Source organism: Peromyscus eremicus, chromosome 7 (assembly GCF_949786415.1).
Source record: "Peromyscus eremicus chromosome 7, PerEre_H2_v1, whole genome shotgun sequence".
NCBI lineage: Eukaryota > Metazoa > Chordata > Mammalia > Rodentia > Cricetidae > Peromyscus > Peromyscus eremicus.
In genome coordinates, this window is record NC_081422.1 from 107,977,837 (window position 1) to 107,991,888 (window position 14,052).

General features: G+C 47.5%; 1 protein-coding gene across 1 annotated transcript; it reads right to left on the bottom strand.

Annotated features, from left to right (window-relative positions):
* Positions 1 to 9,533: 9,533 nt before the first annotated feature.
* Ccr4 (C-C motif chemokine receptor 4) lies at positions 9,534 to 10,646 on the bottom strand. Its single transcript, XM_059267163.1, has one exon. The coding sequence runs from the start codon at positions 10,628 to 10,630 to the stop codon at positions 9,557 to 9,559; it is 1,074 nt and encodes a 357-aa protein (XP_059123146.1). The 5' UTR covers positions 10,631 to 10,646; the 3' UTR covers positions 9,534 to 9,556.
* Between the last annotated feature and the right edge of the window lie 3,406 nt (positions 10,647 to 14,052).

The window sequence follows — 14,052 nt, forward strand, 5'->3', positions numbered from 1 at the left end:
CTTGAGAAGTTCTCCCACCCTCTCTATTGCTGGGCCATGCTTTTGTCTTCTTCGCCCTCTCTTACCTCCTCATTTCTAGTCGTTTTCAAACTAACCCTGTCCCGTCTGTGTTCCTGAAATGATACACGCTTGCTTTCTAGGTCCAGGCCTCAGGACGAAGCCTTGGGAGGCAGGAAGGAGGCTTCTCAGGTCCAAGTGAGAGAGAAAGGGTCAGAAGACAGCACCAGCACAGTGCCATGGCACGTGCTGCAGGCCTAGCAGTGGGGAGACAGACAGACAGACGACAGAACAGCCTGCTCAGCAAGTTCTGGCCCAGCGAGAGACCCTGTCTCAAAGAACAAGGCAGGGCCAGTGACTCAGCAAAGACACTTGCTACCAGGCCCTGACAGCCTGAGTTTGTTCTATGGGGCACATATGGTAGAAGGAGAGACTCCACTCCAGCACGTCGTCCTCTGACCTTTACATGTGTGTGCTGTGGTGCACTCGTGTGTGTGTGCGCGTGCGTGTGCGTGTGCGTGTGCGTGTGTGTGTGTGTGTGTGTGTGTGTGTGTAGCTAGTTTTCCTGCCTGACCCACAGTCAGGACAAATCTCTGTCACCCGCCAGTCCCGCAGCCACTCAGACCCAACCAAGTAAACATAGAGACTTATATTGCTTACAAACTGTATGGCCGTGGCAGGCTTCTTGCTAACTGTTCTTACAGCTTAAATTAATCCATTTCTATAAATCTATACCTTGCCACGTGGCTCATGGCTTACCAGCATCTTCACATGCTGTTTCTCATCATGGCGGCTGGCAGTGACTCCCTTTCCCTTCCTGTTTCCTTAATTCTCCTCTCTGTTAGTCCCACCTATACTTCCTGCCTGGCCACTGGCCAATCAGTGTTTTATTTATTGACCAATCAGAGCAACAGATTTGACATACAGACCATCCCACAGCATGTGTGTGTACACATAATTTATTTTAAAGATTTGAAACTTTTTATTTTCAAGTACGTGGCCGGGCGGTGGTGGCACATGTCTTTAATCCCAGCACTTGGGAGGCAGAGGCAAGCGGATCTCTGTGAGTTCGAGGCCAGCCTGGTCTACAAAGTGAGTTCCAGGAAAGGTGCAAAACTACACAGAGAAACCCTGTCTTGAAAAACCAAAATAAGTAAATAAATAAATAATAAAGTATGTGTACATACCTGTGTCTGGGTGTGAATATGTGCATGGGAGCGCAGGTACCCAAAGAGGCCAGATGAGGACGTGAGCACACATACACACACACACACACACACACACACACACACACACACACACACAGGCGTATGCCCAAAGTAGCCCTGTGGAAGGTCTATTCCACAACCCAGCAGGTGGGAACATCAACAAGTGACAAGTGTCAAGTGTCACTCTTCCAAATTGCAGTGTCTGTAGAGGACCATTAAGTCCCCGCCTTCGGAAGGACTGGAGGCACATACTAGAAACTGAGTTCAGCTTTAGACGGAAGTTTCCCACGGACACCTGCACACCTCTTCTGACACCTTGGGTGTCAGGGATCATGCTCTCATCTTCTGCTTGTTCTCGATGGGTATTTCCTTAAGTCAGCCTACCCACAGAAAGCGTTTCCCACACTGTTCTATTTACATGAATTCACATTTTAATCGCTGATCTTGTCGATTGCTGTATAGTTATGTTTCTTCCCTGGGCTGTGAGCTTTGGGTTGGATGCCTCTTTTGCATGCAAGATTTCCTAGTATTTGTCAATATCTCTTTCCTTCTCTTTCTTCTTCTCCATCACCCTGTCATCCCCTGCACAGCAGTTTCTCGGTGGCCCCTGAATTGGATGTTCTTATGGAGAATCTGCATCATTAATTTGTCTAAAGTTAGAGTCACTGTGGAAACACAACTCTGGGTATATCTGAGTGTGTTTTCAGGGAGGCTTATCTGAGGAACAAAGATCCCTGACCCTGAGTGTGGGCAGCACCATCTAATGGCTGGAGTCCCAGCATTCAGCTGTTTCCTGACTGCATGTGCACTAGGATCAGCTGCCTGGCGCGCGCTCCTGCTGTGGTGACTCCCCGCCATGGAGGACTGTACCCTCACACTGCGAGCGAATATAAACCCTTCCTTGTTTGCGTCAGTAATTTTGACTCATCAAAACGAAAAGTAACTAATACAATGTGCTACCTAGAAAACTTGAGGAGTAGGTGCACCCTCTTCAAGTGCCTAAAAAGATAGTTCCTCCGTTCCTTACACAGCTACTCCTTTCACGCCTGCCATGCCTGGCCCTGAGAGGCTGAGGCAGGAGGATTACCTCCAATTCAAGACCAGAGTAAGTGCAAGGTCAGCCTGGGCTATTGCATCAGTGAGAACATGTCTCAGAAATCAAAACCAGGGGCTGATGAGATGGCTCAGCAGGGAAAGGTGCTTGCTGCCAAGCCCGAGGACCTGAGTTCAATTCCCAGTTCTCACATGGAGAGAACCAACCCTCTTAAGTTGTCCTTTGACCTCTACACATGCTCTGTGATGCATGTGTCCCACAAAAAAATAAATAAATGTAATTTTTAATTTTTTATATTTAAAAAAATCAAGAACATTAAAAAAAAAAAACACCTGGGCAAGGTGACACATGTCTTTAATCCCAGCACTTGGGAGGCAGAGGCAGGAAGATTTCTGAGTTCAAGGTCTGCCTGCTCTACATAGCGACAGGACAGTGGAGCTACATACAGAGACACTGTCTCAAAACAAAACAAAACTGTTGGCTCACTGACTGGGAGGAGGCTCTGCTGGCGTGAACACATGAAAGGTCAGGGATCCCCTGCTGTCCAGAACCAGCTACAGAGGAGATCCTGGCTCAGTATCTTCCCCCTTCTGTGTTAACTTTTCCATCCTCCTGGGATCCCCTGAGGAGCAACCTGGAAATTCCTCAGACTGTGCAGTAGTTACTTTGCTCTTGGTGACGAAAGGCACAACTTGCAGCTGGAGATGTGGCTCGGGGGTGGCGTGCTGGTCTAGCATGCAGAAGACCTTAGGTTTGATCCCTGGAACTGCAAGGAAATTCAGCAGGGAAGAAAGCAACTAAACGTGGGAAGAATTCATCTTGGCTCAGGAATTGAACGTCTAGAGCCCATCTTGGCAGGAGAAAGGGCAGTGAGTGGTTGACTGTGGTCTCCTCACCTCTTAGTGACACAGGATGCAGAGAGAGCCAGGACTGGGTTAAAACCCCACTCCACTGATTCTCAGACAAGACCCCACCTCCTACAGACACCTTGAAGACTTAGACAGACAGAGTGGCATCTGTCCTTAATCTTAGCATTCAGAAGGCAGAGAGGCAGGTGAATCGCTAAGATTTCAAGACCTGGTCTGCCCAGAGGGCGCCAGGATAGCCAGAGGTATTTAGTGAAGCCCTATCAAAACCAAAACAAAAACATAGCTTCTCAAACAGCACCACCAGGGAACAAGTGTTCAAGTCAAGTGTCTACAGGAAGCATCTCCCATTCAGACCTAAACACTGGACTTCCTGGCTAGGGTCTGCCTCTAGAAACGCACCCTAAATCCCTCGCAGCCTGCAGCCTGGAGCCCATGCGACTTCGTAGGTTTGGCTTGGTGTTAAGTGTGAGTTTGCGTTTATTCCTTGTTGTAAAAAGCCAGCATCTCACAAACAGAGTTCTTCAGCAATGAGAAGGTCATGGACCTGCCCAAGCTTCTAACTTCAAGGTTCCTCATCTGATGTGGTCTGCTACTTTCTGCTTCAGGAAGCTCTGCTTCTCCTTTCTAGGTCTCAAAGATGCTTTTTTTTTTTTTAAATGAAATGTAAGTAATATTCACACCAAAGCATACACATTTGTTTTTGCTTTACATTTTTATTTATTAAGTGTGTGTGTGTGTGTGTGTGTGTGTGTGTGTGTGTGTGTGTGAACCCGTGTGCCATGGTGCCAAGGTGGAGGTCAGAGGACAACTCTCCTTCTATTTTGTGAGTACCAGAGCTTGAACACAAGTCATTAGGCTTGGCAGCTAGTGCCTTTACCCACTATGCCATCTCCCCAGCCCTGTTTTTTTATTTGGTTTTGTTTGTTTGTTGGGGGGGGGGAGTGATATGGGTTTTCATACAGCTGAGGCTGGCCTCAAACAAATTATATAGATGAGGATGACCTTGAACTCCTGACCTTCCTGCCTCTAGCTGCCAACTAATGGGTTTACAGGTGTATGCTGCCATCCTAACTCAAGCATGCCTATTTTGAGCATGTGATATATATAATAAGGATGCTGATGAATGTGCATACCCAGGTCTCCCACGTGCAATGAAATACAGCAAAATTCTAGTGCGCTCCGTTAGTTTTTTCTCCATGGATTATTTTTCCTGTTTTGTAATTTCATGTGGATGTATGATTATACAAAGACCTGTGCACTCCATCTGCTTCTGTGTCTTTTGAGCTACATGAAGGTGCAGCTCAGGATGGAGGGTTTGTCTATAAACATGAGGTCCTTACTTCAAAAAATAAAATAACTTTGGGCCTTATTAGTCAGGTATGGTGGATGGCACCTCTAATCTCGGCATGTGGGAGGCTGAGGTAACAGGGTCTTGAGTTCAAGGCTAACCTTATCCATTAGTGAGATGCTGTCTCAAAAAATAAGACGGGAATTTATGGCTTTTAAATGTATTCTTCTTGATGTTATTTTACAGTTTCCCAGAGGCGAAACTACAGACTCAACTCTCGCACATCTGTTCATATCAAAAGTCTCGATGAAGTAATTTTTTTAACCCAAACCCACCTACTGCTTCTGGAACAATTCGGTCAGTCTTTGAACCTGGTCACATAAAGTTTTATTAGAAATATACTTGGGGGATTTTGGAGATAAGTCCGTGACTCTGTGTACTTAAACCGAAACTGGCCTTACTAGAGCAGAAGCCTTAGGCAGACAGAGGGAGCTCATCCACGGGGTAAGAAATAACCAGCAACCGTTTGGTTTATACGTTTCACTACACCTGGACATGGTGGCTACTGTTGGTGGAGTTAGTTAAAGTCACGGTTATAATATTGTTTCCCTGAACCTCAATTTATTTATTTGTTTGTTTTCTGTCATCTCATGTAGCCCAGGCTGGCCTTGAACTCAATATGTAGGTGTCTATGACCTTGAACTCCTGACCATTGGGCCAGTGAGACGGCTCAGCTGGTAAAGGTGTGCCGCCAAGCTAAAGACCTGAGTTCCATCCTTGGGACATGGTAGAAACAGAGAGCAGACTCCTGCAAATTCTCCTCTGAATTCCACATGTACGCCATGCACAGACACACACACAGACACACACACACAGAGACACACACACAGACACACACACAGAGACATAGACACACACACAGACACACAAACAGAGACACAGACACATACACAGATACATACACACAGAGACACACAAAGACACAGACACACACAGAGACACAGACACACACAGAAACACAGACACACACACACAAAGACACAGACACAGACACAGACACACACACACACACAACAAATAAGTGTAACAAAAAGGTTTTGTTTTGTCGTTTTAAACTGATTCCCCTGCCTCCACCTCCCCAGTGCTGAGCCTCACGGGCATATGCTCCCATGCCCCTTTTCATGTAGAGCTGTTGCCAAACCCAAGGCTTCCCTCATGCTATCAAGCACCCTGCCAACTGAGCTACATGCCCAGGCCCCTGAACCTCAATTCTTGGAATCACAAAAGTGACCATATCTCCTTTTTGAAAGTCTGAAATGAGTTTCAACTTGTGAAAGTACTCGGTGGATTCTGGTGTTCTGAACGGGGAATTTGGGACTGTCAGAAACTTGTAAGCAGTAAACTGTTGTGGGTTGGGGACATGGCTAAGCCAGACAACCTGAGTTTGGTCCCAGGACCCACAGAGAGGGAGATGTGACTCCTACAAGTCATCCTCTGATCATCATGTACACACTGCAGCAAGCAGATGCTGCCACACCCACTAAATAATAACAAATGTCATTTTCAAAAACAAGTCAAGTGCTGTGAATACAAAAGGGAGTCGGCTCATTTTGTTGAGGGAGGCTGCCGAGGGAGCAGACCCTGTTGAGCAGTGGCAGAGTGAGTCTGATGGCAGAGGAGTGCTGTATGGAAAAAGCCCCAGGGCCTAAGCGGGTCACCTGTGACATGAGAGTGCAGAAGCCAGGACCAAGTGTGGCAGATGTTTGGGGCTGACGAAGGGTGAATGCTCCTGGTGCAAGGACTTCTGGCCTGGTGTCGTGTTAGGCCCTCACCTCCCCTGGAAACAGCCTGAGATTCTGAAAGCAGCATGCAGGGAGCCGGGTGGCAGCCTTCTTGGAAACACCTGTATGGGCATGAGCGACACCAGTTTGGGCAGAAAGAAAGGCTCACCATGATGGGGTCACCACAGCAGCCTCAGATCATCTTAGGGGAGCTCACAAGTTGCTAGGATCCTTCAGAGTTGTCCCAAAGATGGGTGGGGAGAAAATGCTTGTCTCACTAATAATGCAGTCACTGGATACAAACTGTCCCCAGGAGATGACAATTCATGAAGAATGACTGAGAGCTGTCGGCCGCCAATCTCCTAATAAGTACTAGAGTAAATGCTTCTGTCCTGAGCAGGGGTGGAGGGGACAGGCAGGTGTCCCATCTTTGAGGCCACTGCAGGAGGGTAGCTTGTGGGTAACTCCACACAGCTGCCTCCTTTGTCAGTGAGGGGAGATGACAAGAGACGCCCCCCTGGGCAGAAGGATGGGAGCCATGGACCACAACTCACCCCCGCTCCACTCTTGTGTGTGCCGGGGAACGGACAGCAGACCCTTTGGCAGTCACCAAGCTTCTGTGTCACTATGCTAAAATGAGCAAAGCTTCACCAGGAAACAGGAGGCAGCCTCTGGTGAGAAATCCTACACCTTCTGTACAAGCTTGGAACATGGACGCTTGGCAGGAGTCCTCTTACTGATTTCTTTCAATCATCTAGAAATACATTTCAAGGGCAGGACAGTGGTGACACACGCCTTTAATCCCAGCACTTGGGAAACAGAGGCAGGCAGATTTCTGAGTTCGAGGCCAACCTGGTCTACAGAGAGAGTTCTAAGACAGCCAGGGCTACATAGAGAGACCCTGGCTAGAAAAACCAAAAGGAAAAAAGAAAAACCTGGACAGAGCCTACACCCTTCTGTTATAGTTCAGATTGGTGCAGGATGCATGTGCACATTTATGGGGTACAGTATGAGTATGACAATCCAATATATGACTACAGTGTGTAATGAATCATATCTGAGGATGCAAAGGCTGAGTGTTGCATATCCTTTCCTAGAGGGAGAAAGCAATATTTCACACTAGATACACACAAAGATAGGAGCCACCCCCACCTCTGTGTCCCCTCATCCGAGGTCTCCCAGAGACCCAACTGGGGTATTAGTTTTCCATTTCCCTCTCTCTCTTTCTCTCCCTCTCTCTCATGTGTGTGAGTGTGCACACACATGCGCACACTCAAATGGCACAGACAAGGTCAGAGAACAACTCTTGGGAGCCATTTCTCTCCTTCCTTCCACCATGTGGGTCCCAGGATTAAACTCAGCTCACCAGCAGAGCCACCTTGCCAGCCCCCATGTGGAGAATTTAACAGTTAGCTCACCCACTCTTCCTTTGGACTTACACCATGTGGCTAAACCTCGGGTGGGTCAGCAACTCCGACTCCCACCCACACCAGAAGATCACACACACATACATGATCAGGAATGAAGGCTTAGTGCAGCTAAATATGCAACTTTATTTTGTTTTCTATAAAGGCAATATCAAATTTTCCTCTTAAAGCCACTCTTCAGAAAATAAACTTCTAGCAACGCATTCTTTATAAAGGCAGCAAGTATTACAATGTACAGACTTAATGGAAGATTTGAACTCAGTACCTCTCCAGATTGGTTCTCACTCTGGGAGGGATTTGCTCTCACAAACTTTATTGGAGTTTTGCTTAATTCTGAGCAATCAAGGCTTCGGAGCCAGATGTGGGGCTCACACCTACAATTCCAGCACAGGCGAGGCTGAAGCAAGAGGCCCAGGGAAAGGCCAAGGCCACCCTGGCTGCACACTGAGTCCTAGGGCAGTCTGTGCTGCCAGTGAGACCGTCTCAAAAACAAAACAAGGGGCTACAGAGGTGGCTCAGTGGTTAAGAGCACTGGCTGCTCTTCCAGAGGTCCTGGGTTCAAGTCCCAGATCTACATGACAGCTCACGACCATCTGTAACTCCAGTTCTAGGGGATCCAACGCCTTCTTCTGGCCTCTGCAGGCCCACATGTGATGCCCAGATACACATGCAGGCAAACACCTATACATGGAAAGTAACTTTTAAAAATTTAAATGGCTCGAGTAAAAACAGATATAGCAAATTATCTTAATGATATAACATGATAAATTATTAAAATGTCATAAGAATAATTGTTCTAATCTTGGCTGTCCTGGAACTTGCTCTGCAGACCAGGCTGGCCTCAAACTCAGATCTGCCTGCCTGCCTCTACCTCCCAAGTGCCGGAATTAAAGACGTGCACCACCACCGCCCAGCTCATATAGCTCATGGTTTTGGGGGTTTGTTTTTGTTTTTTGAGACTGGGTTTCTCTGTATAGCCCCGGCTATCCTGGAACTAGATTCATAGACCAGGCTGGTCTCAAACTCAGAGATCCTCCTGCCTCTGCCTCCCAAGTGTTGGGATTAAAGACACTTGCCACCATGACCAGTAACAGCTCACATAAAAAAAATTTTTTTAAATGAACTTAGGGTATTCACAAGAGCCTTTCAGAGATTTGGGGTTTTGCTTGGTACTGATTTTAGTATTATCTAGGTAATCCTTGAATCTAAGATCCCTTGGTCTCAGCCCTGGAGTAGCTAGGATTACAAGGGTGTTTCACCCTTCTCTGCCCTGAATCATTTCTTCTACAATTTGAATAACCACCTGTTATAATTAAAACATATGTTAGCAAGCCAAGCTGCAAGTGGATTTCAACAGGCATGTTCTAAATGCCTGTTTCAAGTGGAGACAGGCTTGTCCAAATACCTCATCATCCACACTGTAGCCAGGCTTCAATGAACAGCTCTCTATAACAAAAGAATCAAGACCTAAGATCCTCATTTCTCTCAACATCTGGCTTCATGGAATACCACTGGAAAAACACTAGGACAAGAGCATGCCCAAGTCTTCTAGAGAGTTCCACAAAGACCAGAGACTCATTCCATGGTGAAGGAGTGATTTCCTCCACCCATCAGGGCTCTGAAACTCTCTGGAGAGTCCCTGGGGAGGCTGAGAAGAGAGGAGGTGTCTTCAGTGCAATCTAGACACCCACTGAGAGTCTGCTCATAGGCTCCCCAGGTTCCTCTCTCCTGGGAGACAGACCTGGTGTGTGAATGAACTCAGTCCAGCTAAACACATTTCAGACAGCACTTCTCTATGGAAAGAGAAAGAGCCAGCTGCAGGGTGAGAAGCCATCTTTCCATAATTTTTGTTGTTTTCACCCTTAATGAAAACAAGGTGAGCATGTGCTGGCTGTGGGGAGCTTGTTAACACCACGTTACCCTGTTCACGTGTTACAAAGCGTCACGGAGGTCATGGTCCACAGTGGATTGCGTGTAAGAGGAGCTGGGGGTGTCAGCCAAGTAGACCTGAAGGAAGTCACAGTGTACAAGAGGACCCCAGCACGTTCTGAAGAGTTTGGCGATGTACTTCCGGAATTTCTCCCCAAGAAAGAAGTAAATGACGGGGTTGAGGCAGCAGTGAATGAAGGCCAGGGTTTCTGTGGCCTGGATGGCATAGTCTAGGTACCTCTCCAAGGTGCAGTCCTGAAGAACTTCAAGCTCCACCAGGGTCTCCAGGAAAAGCACCACATTGTACGGAGTCCAGAAGCCAAGGAAGAGGACCACCACAGCAAAGATCATCCTAACCGCCCGGTTCTTCTTCTCATTCTTACAATGCTGCAGGGTCCTAATGATCATGGAATAACAAAACAGCATGATCCCCAGGGGGATGACCAGCCCCAGGACATTGATCTCCAGGGAACTGAGGACCTTCCATGTCGTCGAATTGACTGAGTACTTGGTTTTGCAGTATGTGTGGTTGTGCTCTGTATAGCAAGTGCTGAACAAGAGGCCTGGAAGGGAGGCGAACACAGCCACTGACCACGTGACCAAGCTGGTTATGACCCCATAGGTCAGAGTCCTCGCTTTCAAGGAAAACACTGCATGCACTATGGCCAGGTATCTATCTATGCTCATGAGCATAATGAAGAAGATGCCACTGTAAAAGCCCACCAGGTACATCCATGAAACAATCTTGCACAGACCTAGTCCAAAAACCCACTGGTTGGCGGCATAGTAGGCCCAGAATGGGAGAGAAAGTACAAAGAGCAGATCTGAAATGGCAAGGTTCAGCAGGTACACATCGGTCATGGACTTGAGCCTCTTGTATTTGAACAGCACCAGAACCACAACAGAATTTCCAAACAGACCCAACAGAAAGACCAAGGAATAAAGAGGAGGCAGGAAGAGCTGCCCAAATGCCTTGATGCCTTCCTTGGTGCAAGGCTTGGGCATGCTTTCGTAGGCATAGTAATTATTGTATGCGTTTTCATCCTGTGTGGTGTCTGCTACATCCGTGGGGTTCATCTTGTCGATTCCACAGGCTCTGGGTTCAAGCAGAAGCCAATGGAAAGAACAAATGAGATGCCTGTAAGAATGAAATAAATTGAAAGATCGCTAAATGCAAGGAATAGCTGCACATGATGCTGCCCCAAACTGTTACATACCCTGTCCAGAAGGGACGTAAGGTCAGAAAAATCATCTCAGCCTTGGGAGTCCACAGATGCATCCAAATCCCAGACTTCTCCCTCTCTGCTGGGAAGCTCATTTCTCTCACCGATAGGTGAGGATTGCATTCCTCCCTCTAGGTGGTACAGCTTAAAATGGCCTCTGTGGCCAGTGGGATGTCCCAGCAGGTAAAGGCGCTTGCCACTGAGCCTCACAACCCGAGTTTGACTCCTGAGAACCACATAGGTGAAGGAGAGACCTGACTCCCAAGAAAGCTGTCTTCTGGCACCCCCCGACACACACACACAATAAATGTAAAAGAATAAAAAAAGCTGAGCATGGTGACGCTTGCATTTAATTCCAGCACTCAGGAGGCAGAGATAGAGCTCTGTAAATTCAAGGCCAGTCTTGTCTACATCGAGAGTTCCAGGCCAACCAGGGCTCCATAGATAGACCTTGTCTCAAAAAATAAACATGAGGCTGGAGAGGTGGCTTAGTGGTTAAGAATTCTGGCTGCTCTTTCAGAGGACCCAAGTTTGATTCCCAGCTCCTACATGGTGGCTCACAACCAGGGGATCTGACGCCCTCTTCTGGCCTCTGTGGGCACCAGGCACAAATATGGTACCCAGACATAAAAGTAGGCAAAACAACCATACGCATAAAATTAAATTGAAACAAACAAACAACCCAGGGCCGATGAAATATTTCATCGGGTAGGGTACTTGTTACTATGCCTGTCAACCTGGTTCAATCCCTTGGAGCCATGGGATAGAAGGTAGGAACCAACGACCACAGTTGTCACCTGACTTCCACACTGGTAATGTAGCACACACACACACACACACACACACACACACACACACACACACGATACCATTTTTGTAAGTTAAAAAAAATAGCTAGGGATGATGCCACACACCTTTAACCCCAGCACTCGGGAGGCAGAGGCAGGCATGAGTTTAAGGTCATCCTGGTCTACAGAGCTAGTCCCAGGACAATCAGGGCTACACAGAGAAACCCTTTCAAACAAATAAATAAAGCTCTAAAATGACTAAATGAATTGGTGGCTACAGAGGATAAATTTTTTTGTTTGTTTGTTTTTTGTTTTTTGTTTTTTGTTTTTTGTTTTTCGAGACAGGGTTTCTCTGTGTAGCTTTGCGCCTCTCCTGGAACTCACTTGGTAGCCCAGGCTGGCCTCGAACTCACAGAGATCCGCCTGGCTCTGCCTCCCGAGTGCTGGGATTAAAGGTGTGCACCACCACCGCCCGGCAAAGGATAAAATATTTTTTAAAGTTATTCACACAAAATACTCACCTGAGCAAGGCGGGACTGAGTAGCTTTCTGGACCACCCCCATGCTTCCTGATCTGTGTCTCGGTGGCACCCTGGCAGTCTCTATTAAATCTTCTCGTTTTGTTCAGTAATTCACATCTACTACATGCCTGAACACTCTAGTGTTCCAACATGTATGTATGACGGGGTAAACATATGCGTACATACCTGTGAGCATGTGCTGTCATCTCTACCTGCACTTATGGGGACAGAGGTGTCTTTCTCTGTCACCTTGTGTTTTGAGACACAGTCTCATCTCTGAACCCAACTCTCCCCCTCCAGGATGTGCCCATCTCCACCCTCAAGGCTAGGGCTACAGACATGTGCCACCACACCTGGCTTTGGCTTGCCTGCTGGAGACCTGAACTCAGGTCCTTGTGCATAAGCTGCAAGGCACTTTGCCCACGGAGCCATCTCCCCAGCCCCTGCCCCGATGTTTCTCAAAAGAGATTTTGTTCATTTGTTTTTCTTGGAAAGGTGTGCTGATAACTTGGTGCACAGCAGGGTCTCCGAAGAAGTTTGTCAATGACTAACAACTATAGTGTATCATTGTCATTTTACTAGTGAGAACTAAAGGAAAAACCAAACAGAGGAGTGAAGAGAGTCTCACTTCACAGGTTAGCCCAGCACAGTGGCTCATGCCTACACGCCAGCTCTTGAGAGGCAAAGGCAGGAAGACCAGGAGTTCAGGGCCAGCCTCAGCGACACAATGAGTTTGAGGCCAGCCTACACTACATCAGACTCTCAAAAACAAATGGGCAGAACCGATGGCTCAGCAAATGTAGACATCTGCCATCAAGCCTGAGTTTAATCCCCTGGTCCCACAAGGTAAAAGAGAACAGACCTCTGAAGGTCATCCCCTGACCTCCACACAAGCACCCTGGCATGCATGTACACACATATATACATATACACACAATACATAAGGAAATGTAAAGAAATACATCTTTAAAAAAAATTAATAAATAGGCAAATAAACTGCTTACAATTCTGTAATTCCTACATATGTGGAATTCCTTGGCTTGAAAAACTTGTTAGAAGAAGCAGAAAAGTTATCAATCCTAGTGAAAGTTGACGGTTTGGGGGCAGAGCTGAGTCTGCATGGATGCCTGGCCGATGAAGCCATGAAAGCAGGGAAAAAGTGTGAACACTCCCAACAGGCCAGGGAGCACCAGCAAGATCAAGAAGCCTGAGTGTGGGGCTGGAGGAACGGCTCAGTGACTAAGATCACCAGCTGCTCTTGCAGAGGACCTGAGGTCAATTTCTAGCATCCGCACGGTGCCTCACAGTAACATCTCCTCCAATTCCAGGAGATCCAAGGCCCTCATCTGATGACCTCCACAGGCACCAGGCACACCCATCTACACATATGCAGGCAAAACACTCTTACCCATAGAACAAATCTAAAGGAAAAGACAAAAAAGCCGCTGAATGCTGGGCTGGGGCAGGTGGCCAGCTACCTGTCCGTGCTGCCTCAGGTACCTGCAACAACACAGCCACAGGTCCCACACACGCCCCGTCTCCACTTACCTGGCCCTTTTGAAAGTGTCCTGAGGACAGTCTGTGAGACAGTGCCAGGATCCCTGAAGTAGCACAGGTGCTTTGAAGGGTATGACTTCCTGTGACATACCGGCTCTTCCCTTACCCATATGAGGCTTCTTGACAAAAGGAAGAAGAAGAAAGAAAAGAAAAAAAAAGCCCTGAGTGACTCATTTCCCCAAACTCAAAGGTAGCGTGGCATGGTTTCTTCTGTGGGAAGGAAGAAAAATTAAGAGCTGGGGGCCGTGGTGCGTGCCTGTAATCCAGCTCTCTGGAGGTGGAGGCAGGAGGGTGAGGAGCCCGAGGTTATCTTTGGTTATATAGCACATTTAAGGCTAACCTGAGCTACATGTGACCATGCCTCAACAAAGAAGGAGAAGGAGGGAGGGAGGGAGAGGGGGAGGGAGGGAG